This window comes from Pantherophis guttatus, chromosome 5 (genome assembly GCF_059756535.1).
Source record: "Pantherophis guttatus breed Tessera chromosome 5, ASM5975653v1, whole genome shotgun sequence".
NCBI classification, from domain to species: Eukaryota; Metazoa; Chordata; class Lepidosauria; order Squamata; family Colubridae; genus Pantherophis; species Pantherophis guttatus.
The window spans coordinates 106,422,794-106,435,288 of NC_142067.1; the positions used below are offsets into that span (position 1 = coordinate 106,422,794).

General features: G+C 37.5%; 1 protein-coding gene across 4 annotated transcripts in view; it reads left to right on the forward strand.

Annotated features, from left to right (window-relative positions):
• Positions 1-12,495, forward strand: part of TPP2 (tripeptidyl peptidase 2) — a 63,424-nt gene that overhangs the window by 29,397 nt on the left and 21,532 nt on the right. For all 4 annotated transcript variants that reach the window (XR_015734560.1, XR_015734561.1, XM_034418058.3 and 1 more), the window contains exons 8-15: positions 1,708-1,784; positions 2,300-2,427; positions 3,944-4,043; positions 5,211-5,359; positions 5,465-5,580; positions 6,817-6,985; positions 8,411-8,568; positions 12,246-12,322. Coding sequence is in view for 2 of the 4 variants with exons in the window: in XM_034418058.3 (XP_034273949.1) it covers positions 1,708-1,784; positions 2,300-2,427; positions 3,944-4,043; positions 5,211-5,359; positions 5,465-5,580; positions 6,817-6,985; positions 8,411-8,568; positions 12,246-12,322 (974 nt within the window). In the remaining 2 variants the exon portion in view is untranslated. The remainder of the gene's footprint in view (positions 1-1,707; positions 1,785-2,299; positions 2,428-3,943; positions 4,044-5,210; positions 5,360-5,464; positions 5,581-6,816; positions 6,986-8,410; positions 8,569-12,245; positions 12,323-12,495) is intronic.

The window sequence follows — 12,495 nt, forward strand, 5'->3', positions numbered from 1 at the left end:
TTGGCCTCCTGGCTGAAGCTTCCAGTATTTTGCCTGAGATAAGAGAATTGGATACATATTTGGTTGGAAATTCTGTGGGTGTAACTATCTTTTGTCTTCCTTTTTCTAGTTAGGCTGCAATCATGCAATCATATTATTTTTATTTAATAAAAATGAAGAATAACAAAGTTGGAAGGGAGCTTGGAGGTCTTCTAGTCCAACCTCTTGCTCAAGCAGGAAACCCTATAATATTTCAGACAAATGGTTGTCCAATCTCTTCTTAAAATCCTCCAGTGTTGGAGCGCCTACAGCTTCTGGAGGCAAGTCGTTCCACTGATTAATTGTTTTAACCATCAGGAAATTTCTCCTTAGTTCTAGGTTGCTTCTCTCCTTGATTAGTTTGCTTTGCTTTGGAGAATAGGTTGACCCCCTCTTCTTTGTGTCAGCTCCTAAAATATTGGAACACTGCTATCATCTCACCCCTAGTCCTTCTTTTCATTAAACTAGACGTACCCATTCCTGCAACCTTTATTCATATGTTTTAGCCTCCAAGCTTTGTTGCTCTTCTCTGCACTCTTTCTAGAGTTTCGACATCTTATTTTATATCATGACAACCAAAACTGGATGCAATATTCCAATTGTGGTCTTACCAAGGCATTATAAAGTGGTACTAACAATTCACATGAACTTGATTCTATTCCTTTGTTAATGCAGCCTAGGACTGCATTGGCTTTTTTGGCAACTGCAGCACACTGATGGCTCATATTTAAGTGATTGTCCACTAGGACTCTTAAAATCTATCTCACCATATCAGCTAGGTACAACCTATCCTGTTCTAATGCATTCAGTTTTTCTTTCCTGGAAATAGATCCTTACTTTTTTCACTATGGAGTAAGATAAGGTAAAATAAAAATAAAGGAATATTTTAATAATTTTAATTAAAAAAAGAATTACTTTGGAAAGTCTAGCCTCACAGTTTAGTTTCATCTGAAATTGCAGTGTTGTGTAGGGCAATGCTTCTTGAGAGTTGCCAATTATTTGCAAAGCTCCCTCGGTATATTTTCATAATGCTAGGATGAAATATCAATGGTGTAGCTGCAATAACACAATTAAAAAAAAAAAAGATAATGGGAAAAACTAAGTTGAAAGAGTAGCTGTTAGAATGAAATTGATAGAAACTAGACCAGGGGTGTCAAATTCAAGGCCCGGGGGCTGGATCCGGCCCACAGGGTGCTTAGATCTGGCCCGGGGGGCTTCCCTGAAAACAGCACCGGCCCACGGTACCTCTGCCAGCGAAAATTGAGCTGCGAAGCCCGTTTTTGCTGGCAGAGTGCTTGGGCCACCACAGGAGCCCCGACACGAGTGACATCAAGCTGGTCACACCCACCTTGGCCACCCAAGGTCAAATACAACCTGCTGTGGCCCTGAATGAAATCGAGTTTGACACCCCTGAACTAGACTAAGGAATGACCATCAGTCTGTGAGTGAATTTTGAAGGAGCTGAGTTATCTTTTTTCAAATCCACTTTGTTTAATATCAGTTTGCTTTTATGGTGGGCAGAGTTTTAAATTGTATTTTTATAACTATAATAGGAAATTCAAGAGGTCTATTACTTTCTAAAAAATTTATTTTTTTTTTACTTCTGATTAAATTAACAATTAGTTACAAATAAATGATGTTGTTTATGCAGTTCCTGAGCCTTAAACTTTTTTTTTTTTACTTTGACAGATGATAGAAACAATAAAATATAAATGTGACCTTGTCAACTACAGTTATGGGGAGGCAACTCACTGGCCAAATGCTGGGTAAGGAGATTATATATTTATGAGTATTACTTTGCTCTGTGCCAGCAGTGGGAAAACTCATTTAATTTAAAATAATGAATTAACTAAGAATAGAACTGTTGTGTCATGAATTACTGAAGCATTCTGTGTTCACATCCTAGAAATCATATACAGTTGGAGTGCCTGTAGAGAGCCAATGCCACAGTAGGGAATTTCAACAGAACAAATTCCTGGCAGGGAATAGCAATAGAGTGTTGTTGTGGGAGACCAAATGAGCAAATTCTATCCCCCTTTCCACTTTTTTTCATGGGAAAGCTTTATTCATTTTGTGCTATGTTCTGATGTCGCACTGCTGATTATGATGCTTTGTGTGCCAAGAGGAAGGTAAAATTGCAATCCGGAAAGGTGGTGATAGCATGAGCAGATGCAGCTTGTAGGAGTCTATACAAATAAAGGTTATCTGACATAAATGAAGAAAGAACAGAAGTAAGTGAAAAAGCCCTTTCTCAGTTTGTGATGTTTTGTATCCCTTCTAGGAGAATGTGTGAAGTTATTAATGAAGCAGTATGGAAACACAATGTAATTTATGTTTCAAGTGCTGGAAACAATGGTCCCTGTTTGTCTACTGTTGGATGCCCTGGGGGAACTACATCTAGTGTGATCGGCAAGTATTCACAATTCTAGCAATAGCAATACCACTTCAGCTTATATACCGCTCCATTTACAGCACTCTCTGGGCGGTTTACAATGTCAGCATATTGCCCCCATCAATCCGGATCCTCATTTTACCGACCTTGGAAGGATGAATCAACCTTGAGCCTGTCAGAATCAAACTCCAGACTGTGGACAGAGTTAGAATGCCTGCAATACTGCATTCTAACGCTTTGCCACCATTACATAAATTATGAAATTAGTTTTTTAAGAATTGAAAGGAGCTTTGAAATGTTTATTAAAGCTGAAAGTAGACTAAAATGATAAATGTGAACTTACATTATTCTTTATTTGTCTCCAGAATGATTGGGAACGTTTTACAGTTTTTCATTAACATCAGTTCCTCTTTGTTTAGCTGAGCTTTGTAATTCAGAAACATAATATAGATATCCAATGTCTATTTTCCAATCTAATCTTTTAAGAATTAGTTATTCTACAGGGCAGAACATGGATATACAGAACATACACAAAGCCAGACTACTTTATTACCCATCTACTGGAGACATGCTTTAAAACTACAATTGGAAACTGAGTAGAATTCTGTATAACAGAATCATACCGATTGTTTTCTTAGTCTCTCTACATATGAAGCTCTGCCTTGTCTGATTTTTCTTGAAACAGATCTAAATCTGATTTGTGAAAAAGCTCATGTCAGAGAAAGCATTTCCTAATTAGAAATCTATACATACTAAATGCCAAAGTTAAATGAGATGGGGAACTAAAAGTAGCTTAAATGCAGTAGAAGCTTTTGCCTTCTGTTCTCCAGTATTTGAATTTTGGAGTTTATTCATTCTGATCTGGAAGTTAATATGTAGCTATTGACTAATGTCTAATCATAGCCTTATCCGCCATGATTTTATCGAATCCATTTTTAAGTTCTCCAAGTCTACAACTACACACTGATGAAGTATTTTTAATTTGCATGAATTTAATCATTTAACTTTATGGGACATTATTGAATGAGCGGGGATGCATTTAAAGCATTAACTCATGTAGGGGTTAACTCCATCTTGAGCTGTTTTTCAAAAATGTCACTATTTTCTATCCCATACAATTTCATGGGGTTATTGTTGAGAGCAACTGGAAGAGGAGTAATATGTGTGCCAGCCTCTTTTACATCCTTGAGAAAAAATGAGATATAAATCTTAATAAATCAATAGTATCTTATTACACAGAAATGGATGTATTATATTTATGCATCCTATCCAAGTATTATGTGCATGCATAGGTTCTGAATAATTTGTAAAGCAAATATTGCATACATTTTGACATAGTGAATGATCATTTGAGTGGAGACTGAAGTAATGATATCAAACAGAAACAAAAAAGGTCTAGTTTCTGGTATAAATATGCTGCTATTTTGGAATACTATTACCAATTTAACAGTGATTAGAATTTAACGTAAACATAATTTAAATCAGTAAAGAGAACTAATGGTAGACTTGAACTTATGTCAATTAATCCTAAAGGTGTTGGTGCGTATGTATCACCTGATATGATGGTTGCTGAGTACTCATTACGAGAGAAATTACCTGCAAATCAGTATACATGGTCATCTCGAGGACCAAGGTAAGTGATAAATTAATTCATGAGTTAAATCCTGGTGTTTCTATAATCCATTTAGAAATTACATTTTAATATAGCAGAAGATAACTTGAAAGTGCAACTTAGGTTTCCAACACAATTAAAGACACTTTTTGAAAAATGGAACTGGTTTTCAAGAATTTGAGATAAATATAATCATTTCAAGGTGAATATGAGTAGGAAGAGAAAACTTTTAAGTTTTGTTTCTTTTTTTAAAAATGTAAATATGCCTTAATTTCTGTTTTCTTAACTGATCCCTAACCTTGCAACTGGGATACTTACATTCTGTGATATAACAGCTGTATATATTAAAATATATATTAAAAAGAAGCGGGTATAAATGTATGTTACTGAACATAGTTTAAAAATCCTAGTATAAAAAAAGGTTGCAAAAGCACTTAACATGAAGCATTCTTGCACACTAAATTAGGAATGATTTTCAGGTATCATCAGAATGTTGATGATACTCAACTGTCTTCACCCCTGATGATCCAAATGATGCTCTTGCTGGTCTCTCGGGGGAACCTGTGACAATTCGCTGCAGCCAACTCGCCAGGACCCAATTCACCGCGGCCAACTTGCTGCAGGACAAGAATTATACTAATATCAAAGAAATTGCAGAATAAAATCATTAAAGAAAGGATGCAAAAGGAGGGGCAAAATGAAATGTGAATGACAAAACTTAAAATATTTTTTATTTATTTTAATAATTAATTAGAATTGTTAAATTGTCCCGTGGCAAGTTGGCCGTGGCAAGTTGTCCCGCGGCTAGTTGGCCATGGCGAGTTGACTGCAGCAAGTTTGGCTGTGGCAAGTTGTCTCATTCCCCTCTTGCGGTGCCTGGAAGCTATCCAGGCTTCGAATGAGCCCTGGCAAGAGTGATTGAAGAAATACAAGATAGTTGTTCATATAATTTTATAGGATGTCTACAGAAGACTAACTCCTGAAGTCATTATATGCACATCTACGTTGGTTCCTAATTGGTAGGTATAAATTATAAATAAATTCATTAGACATTCTGAACTAAGGAACAAATTAAATGTAATGCACTTAGGACCCAGCTGTCCATTAAAAAGAATGTATTTACAGACAAAAAGGAATAGAAAAAAAATTGGGACTTTTGCTATTCTGACATTTCTATATTAATTTCAGTATTGATGGAGCCCTGGGAGTGAGTATCAGCGCACCTGGTGGTGCTATTGCCTCTGTCCCTAACTGGACATTACGTGGTACACAACTCATGAATGGCACCTCAATGTCTTCACCCAATGCTTGTGGTGGCATTGCTTTAATACTCTCAGGTAAAATGAAATGCTGTTCTTTTAAAACAAATTGCATTTTGTTGACTGTAAGAAGCGTATTGATGATTCACAGTGTTACCTGCTTTACTCTTCCTTTGATTACAGGACTCAAAGCGAATGATGTAGATTATACTGTTCACTCAGTCAAAAGAGCATTAGAAAATACAGCAGTGAAGGTGGAAAATACACATATGTTTGCCCAAGGACATGGTATTATTCAGGTAATAATTTTGTTGAAAGAACAAAATCCCATATATACAAGGTATTGATGGAAAAAATAATATTTAATGACTGCATTCCTAATGTTGCATTCAAGGGTTTGTTGTTCTCTACTTCTCCTCCCTCCCAAATGCATAATAATTAATTTTGGGGGGATGTTTCCTGCTTTGTTTTCACATAGTTGTAATGATACTGTAATAGCTAGGTTATTAACACTTATTAAGAGGGTTTTTTCGTATATTATTGGAATAGATAGTTCCGTGTAATCTTGGTCCCATTTTTTCTTGTGTTGCTATTCTGTTTAAGAAATGAATTGTGAACACTTTAATGGTCATTAATTGTACTAACTCAATGGGACCTATTAATACGATTATGTAATGTAATCATATTTTGTTTTTTGGTTGATTACACTGGCTCTTCCAAATTCTCTTTTCCCTAAAGTTAAAAAAGAATACCTCTTTTTTTAACGTGGCATTCCAGAAACAGGTGAAGATCTTCGCTTGCTGAGTTGTTGGAGGATAGGTGGACAGAAATGTTAGCTCTATTGTCCTTGATGGTTATGGTTTTATGTTTAGAGTTGAGAATCTTGTTTTTATTATTTCAGTATCTAACAACAATGTATCAATCGTGCTTTGCTATGATGAGCATGTTGTATGTGGATAGCACACAAAAATTGGAAAATAGATAGATGAATAAATACTTCAGTTACCCTGCTACCTTGACTACACAGAGAACATCTATAACAGAAGTTTAGATTTTGATTTCAGAAAATGATCAATATAAATAATGAAAAAGATTAAAAAGAGTTAAATGAGAATTTACAAAAAAGTTACTGTGATGAAGATTTTGTCTCTGCTGGTTAAATCCCTTATGAAAATGGTACCTGTAATGATTTTTAATTTAAGAAATGTAAACATTTGTCTTGTAATATAATTATTAGAAAGCTTTCTTTCTTCAGAGGAAACAATGACATTTTAAAACCACTTCCAAAGGTAACAGTTGAAAGACAGATTTATTTTAACATTTTAGTCCTAAACTAAATAATCTGTTTTTCAGCAGTACATCATCAGCTGATGATATTTAAGAATTTATTCGGACCATTTGCCCAAGCTGGAGGAAACTTTGCTCCATGGAATTGGTGTCAATCAGTATTATTTCTGGGCAGATGTAAACATGAATTTCATACTGAAGAAAATCTTGATTAATTTTGATTCATTTTTTAATTCATTTTACTCTAGGTTGATAAAGCCTATGACTACCTCATTCAGAATAAAGCATTTGTTAACACCATAGGCTTTACTATTACTGTTGGTTGCAAGCGTGGAATCTACCTCAGAGAGCCTTTTCAAGTAGCTGCGCCTTTCGACCATGGTGTTGGAATAGAACCTTTATTTCCTGAGAATACAGGTAGAAATCAGCTATTTGCATTACATATCTTCCAAGGTAGATATTGGGAAGATTTGGGAGTTACTGTTATGAGATGGGCCACTCTATAAATTGTTTAATAAATAAGATAAAAATACATTGAGATAAATGATACTATGAAATAAGAATAAGCTTAGGTTATTGTAGCAGCCTGTTGGTTGGGTTACCAGTTCCATCTGGGTCTAGGGGTAGAGCAAATTAGGGAAAATTGGATTCCAGCTTCTAGTAAGATAGGACAGTGTTAGCTGTGTGGGAATATATCCATTACTTTCCTGTTTTATGAGGACTGGCTGCGAGTTTGGCCTTCCGTGACGAAGCACAAGTCTGGATTGGTTTTGCAATTCCATGTCACCAATTCAAACATGCCCTTGTCTTTAGCGTCGAAAATCAGATGGACTTTGTTTGCTATGGCCCAGTTGGACAATTGTTCGATGTTGTCATCAGTGGAATGGTATTTCCAATTAACATGATGGCTATTGAAGTTACCCATGTAGATTGCTGGGTGTGGCTTAATGTTCAGGACATACTGTGGGAGGAGGTTTATAGATGTTAGATAGTCTAGTTTGGGAACTACTTTGTGTATATTGTTTGTAGAGGCTGACAGTAAGGTGGCATTCTCTATATTCTTTCTAACATATGTAGCCACACTGTAGCTACATTGGTAGGTGGCTCCAACAGGTTGTAGCCATGAAACTTGCCTTTGCCAAGTTGCTGTTCTTCGTTTGCTATGTGCATTTCTTAGAGGATGGCCATATCAATGTCGCTGTCCAATAAACGTTTGGAAACATATTGGCCCTTGGATCTGTGGAGCCCCTCAAGGTTGATTTGGCAGATTTGAATAATATTCTCGATCTCTCTTGCCATTTGGGCCTGAAAAGGTCCTTTTTTGTTTTCATTTGCGTTGCCATGTATTTTGAGAGTCAGGAAAATCTACAGAGTAGTCTGACTGCCAGCAGTTGCTAGTTCGTTTAGTTCACACTGTCATGCTATCCACGGTGCACCACAAGGAGGCAAACTAGCTTCACACCCCAATCCATTGATATATAGGTATTAATGCTATATGTAAAGGGTTTTATTATTATTACTTTCTTTTCTTATGTTCAGAATTGGTGATTCAAACCAGGCCTCCAGCCCACCATGGAGATTTGTGTGGCCTGCCATTTTTTTTAAAAAGTAGTAAATTTAGAGCCACTGTCACTAGCTGTGGAACTGCTGATTTGCATTTCCAATACTGCTTTATACCCCATGAAGATTATTATTATTTTTTTGTTTAGCATTGTGGCCCTTTCTTTTCAATGAGTTTTGTTTAGTATTGTGGCCCTTTCTTTTCAATGAGTTGTGCAATGATAGTTTAAACTGATGAATTCTAAAGGGATTAAAATTTAAAGTTGCATGTTCTTATTTCAGAAAATAATGAGAGGATATCGCTGCAGCTTCATTTAGCTCTAACATCAAACGTTTCCTGGGTTCAGTGTCCTACTCACTTGGAGCTCATGAATCAGTGTAGACATATTATCATTCGGGTGGATCCACGTGGCCTACGAGAAGGAGTTCATTATACAGAGGTATTGGTTTTGGTTCTCTTGAGTCTTATATTTGACAATTCCACTAAAGAGATACAGGCATTTTAGACAGGATTTTGTTCTCATCAGAAATATCCTGATCATGCTACCTCTTCTTATAAATCAAAAGATGTAATAGGAAATACTGTTATTTGTCTCAGATTCACACTTGAATCAGTTTGTGATAGGATTGTGGGGGAGAGATCGGGCTGAAAAAAATGTCTTTTTCATTGTTTTACACCGTTGAGGTGGAAAAGAAAGGAAAAATGGAAAATTAACATTAAGGAAACAGTCAGTGACTTATTAGCTGGCCATCAGCACCCCTATCAACAAATAAAAAGCCACACACAACCAGGCACCATATAAATATTACACATAGAATACCCCAAAGCACACATTCTGGTAGAAAGAGGTTCCCTGAGAATGGCTCCAAACACGAGTTTGAAAGCTCAGGAGACTAAATTTCTGAAACGGTGACTAATCCAGATTGGATCCTACAACATTATCCTGGGACACGTATATCTGCCTTCATTCGTGAGAGATATGGGTGGCTAGTGCTTCGAACATTTTGGCTTTGGGAATCCTTCACAACATGAGGCATCCAATTACGAACAAGTACGTTTCCTACACCAACGCACTCGGGAAGAGTCGTTCCATGCAGCCTACGATACCAATCACTAGTCAACTCGGAGATGGGCAGACATATGACATAAGCATTCAGCAAACATATGTTAGAGATCTTAATGATTGCCATCTAAGATTGGGCAAGTATAAAGCAATCAATATCAATATCAATATCCATAAGAAGCATTGTCTATCCTAACTTGAAGAAGAACTAGTCACCCACCTAGAGAATGTTATTAGGACCCTTATGAAAGAAAGACAAGCAAGAAAAAGGAAACAATTTGAGGATAAAATTCAAAACTCCAAAACCTGTGTGAGTTTGGTTCATAATTTATTGAACAATGAAGCCAGGAATTACCAGAATACAAATACTTGAACATGATGAGGGGTTTAATAACGCGAGACCGCCACACCCAGAGAATTCATAGCAGTATTAGAATCGATATTCAACAGAGTAGAGATAGAAGAGCCAGCAAAACATGTTACCAGACAAAAAATATTAGCAATGCTGGTCACAAACCAAACCATGCACTCAGCCCAATGGAGAAACACACCTTGAAAGACCGGAAACACGATAAGGACATTATTATTTTACTGGCAAATAAAGGTCACTCAATGGTGCTGATGAACCATACAGATTATGAAATGAAGGCATTCACCCTGCTCAATGATTCCTCAGCATAGAGACCGGCAAAGGCTGAGGAAGAGAAATGAGAATTTCTCTTCCTCTGAAATGAGGAGAAATGAGAATTTCACACAATTGAATGCTTATCCCAGCCAATTCAAACAAAACAACTATATAGTGCGGAAAAAACACTGGAAAATGAGAGGAACAGACACTGCCCTAGCAAGATTTTAGGGATACACAAAATACAAGTCCCCCCCTCAGTCCTATTGTAACACTACAAGATTCCCTACTTACAACTTGGCTAACCGGCTGACATAATGCATAAGCTTCCTGACCTCACTCTCAAATAGCACAGTCACATCATCCATACAATTTTTGACAAAACTTCAAGGCTTAAATGTGGCTCCTGACCAGATTATGATTTGCTTTGATGAACAAATTCAGCTTTGATGAAATGTTCCTATTTATATGCAGCCATCCCTACTTAGCGTATGAAGTAATAGATAAAAACTAGAACAGTACAACACAGATCAGAGCAACCTAACCAGGACACAAATCATGAAGCTGCTCCAGTACTGTCAATATACCTTCTTCATGTTCAAAAGGGAAATGTATGAGCAAATAAAAGGGACGCCCGTGGGATCCCCAATATCAGGTGTCATTGCAGAAACTGTCCTGCATGGACTAGAACACCATGCATTTCAAAACTACGCACCTAAATTTTGGTGCCACTATATGGATGACATGTCATCATCAAAAGAAATGCTGCACTGAAAGACTTTCATAACTTACTGAATTCCATCTTCCCAGACATACAATTCACAATGGAGGAAGAAACGGCTAGACAATTATCATTTTTAGATACAGTTTGTCAGTAGGCAAGAAGATGGAAGCCTGGAAAGCACAGTTTATCACAAGACCAAAAACACTCCACATGTTCTTAGTTTCAACAGTAACCATCCATTGTCACACAAAAAGAGTTTTGTCAGAACACTGTATGGCAGTGTGAGAACCCACTGTAGTACCTAGCAAACTAAACTGGAGAGCAGATATTTGCGTGAACAATTCAGACAGAATGGGTACAGACATTATAATATGCCTATTCAACACACAAGGGAGGGAAAGGAAGAAAGAAGGTACAAGACCAACTATATGGCACACCCTGCCATTCATTTCGGAAGCAGTAAAATGCAGCTTCTGAGATCTGCAAGTGGGCATGGCACACTACCCCAAAGGACAAATCATGCATTGCAAAGATCACTTGGAGGTGGGAGACATTACTAATGCAGGGGTGTCAAACTCAAGGCCTGCGGGTCAGATCAGGTCCACAGGGTGCTTAGATCAGGCCCACGGGGCTGCCATGGAAACAGCAAAGGACTGGACTGCAGTGCCTCTGCCAGTGAAAACAGCGCTCCGTTTTTGCTGGCAGAGGGTTGCAGGAGGACATCGCAGCCAAAAACAGCTTGGGAGCCCGTTTTCACTGGCAGAGCGCTCGGCCACCACATGCCCCCCCACAACACGAGTGACATCGAGCTGGGCACACCTACCCTGGCCTCACACGCACATGCCCCCCTCCCCAGGCCAAACACAACTCTGATGCAACCCTCAATGAAATCGAGTTTGGCACCCTTGTTCTAATGTAATCTACCAGATTTCCTGCATGGATTGCCCCTATGACTATGTAGGACAGTCAAGGAGGAAAGCTATAATCACCTGATTGCAAGAACACAAGCGAGCGGTCAGACGAGGAGACCCAGACTCATTGGTAGCCTCACATTGCAATGAACAAGGCATACATTCAATTTCGGAGCTACTAAGATTGTTGGCCATGCAGGTACAAAGGTAGCCAAGGAAATGATTGAAGCCTGGGAAACAGGCCCCTTGTCTGTCAACAAGAGTGCTAATTTACCACCAGCTTACCATGTACTTAGGAGCCGAGGACTCAGCAGCACAAGGAAATAATTGCCTATAACTTAATAACTGGCCATCAACACCTCAATCAACAAATAAAAAGCAATAGACAACTAGGCACTATATAATATGCCTAGTATGCATAGAATAATCCAAAAGCACACATTCTGGTAGAGAGAAGTTCCCTGAGGATGGGCTCCAGGCCAAGTCCGAAATCTAAGCCTCTGATCCCGGTGACCAACCCAGATTGGATCCTGCATGAAGGAAACATTCTGATTAAATTGAACTAATAATTCCTAGGACAGTATGCCAGGTAAAGATACTAGCTCACTGTGAAAATTAAAATAAATTGAAAAAAAAATCTTTCTCAGAATATTTAAATTGAGTTATTGATGCTTAATGTATAGGTTAGAATTTCAGGAAATTTCATTTGTAAACCATTAATATTAAAGACAAGTGCCTTTTGAAGATTGAAAAATTAAACATATGACAATTTGTGTTCATTTCACTGCTTTAGGTGTGTGGTTATGAAATAACAATGCCCAATGCAGGACCTTTGTTCCGAGTTCCTATAACTGTTGTTATACCAACAAGGTACGTGGATTTTTACTCTTGTTAGAAAATTTGTAGCAATGTTTATGGGAGAGATTTGCTTTTTATTTCCGTTGTTTGATATACAGTCCAAAAAATAATAATAATAAATAGAAATAAAATCCTTTTATGTACAGTATATGCATGGCTCAGTGTTTTAAGATGCTGGGCTTGTC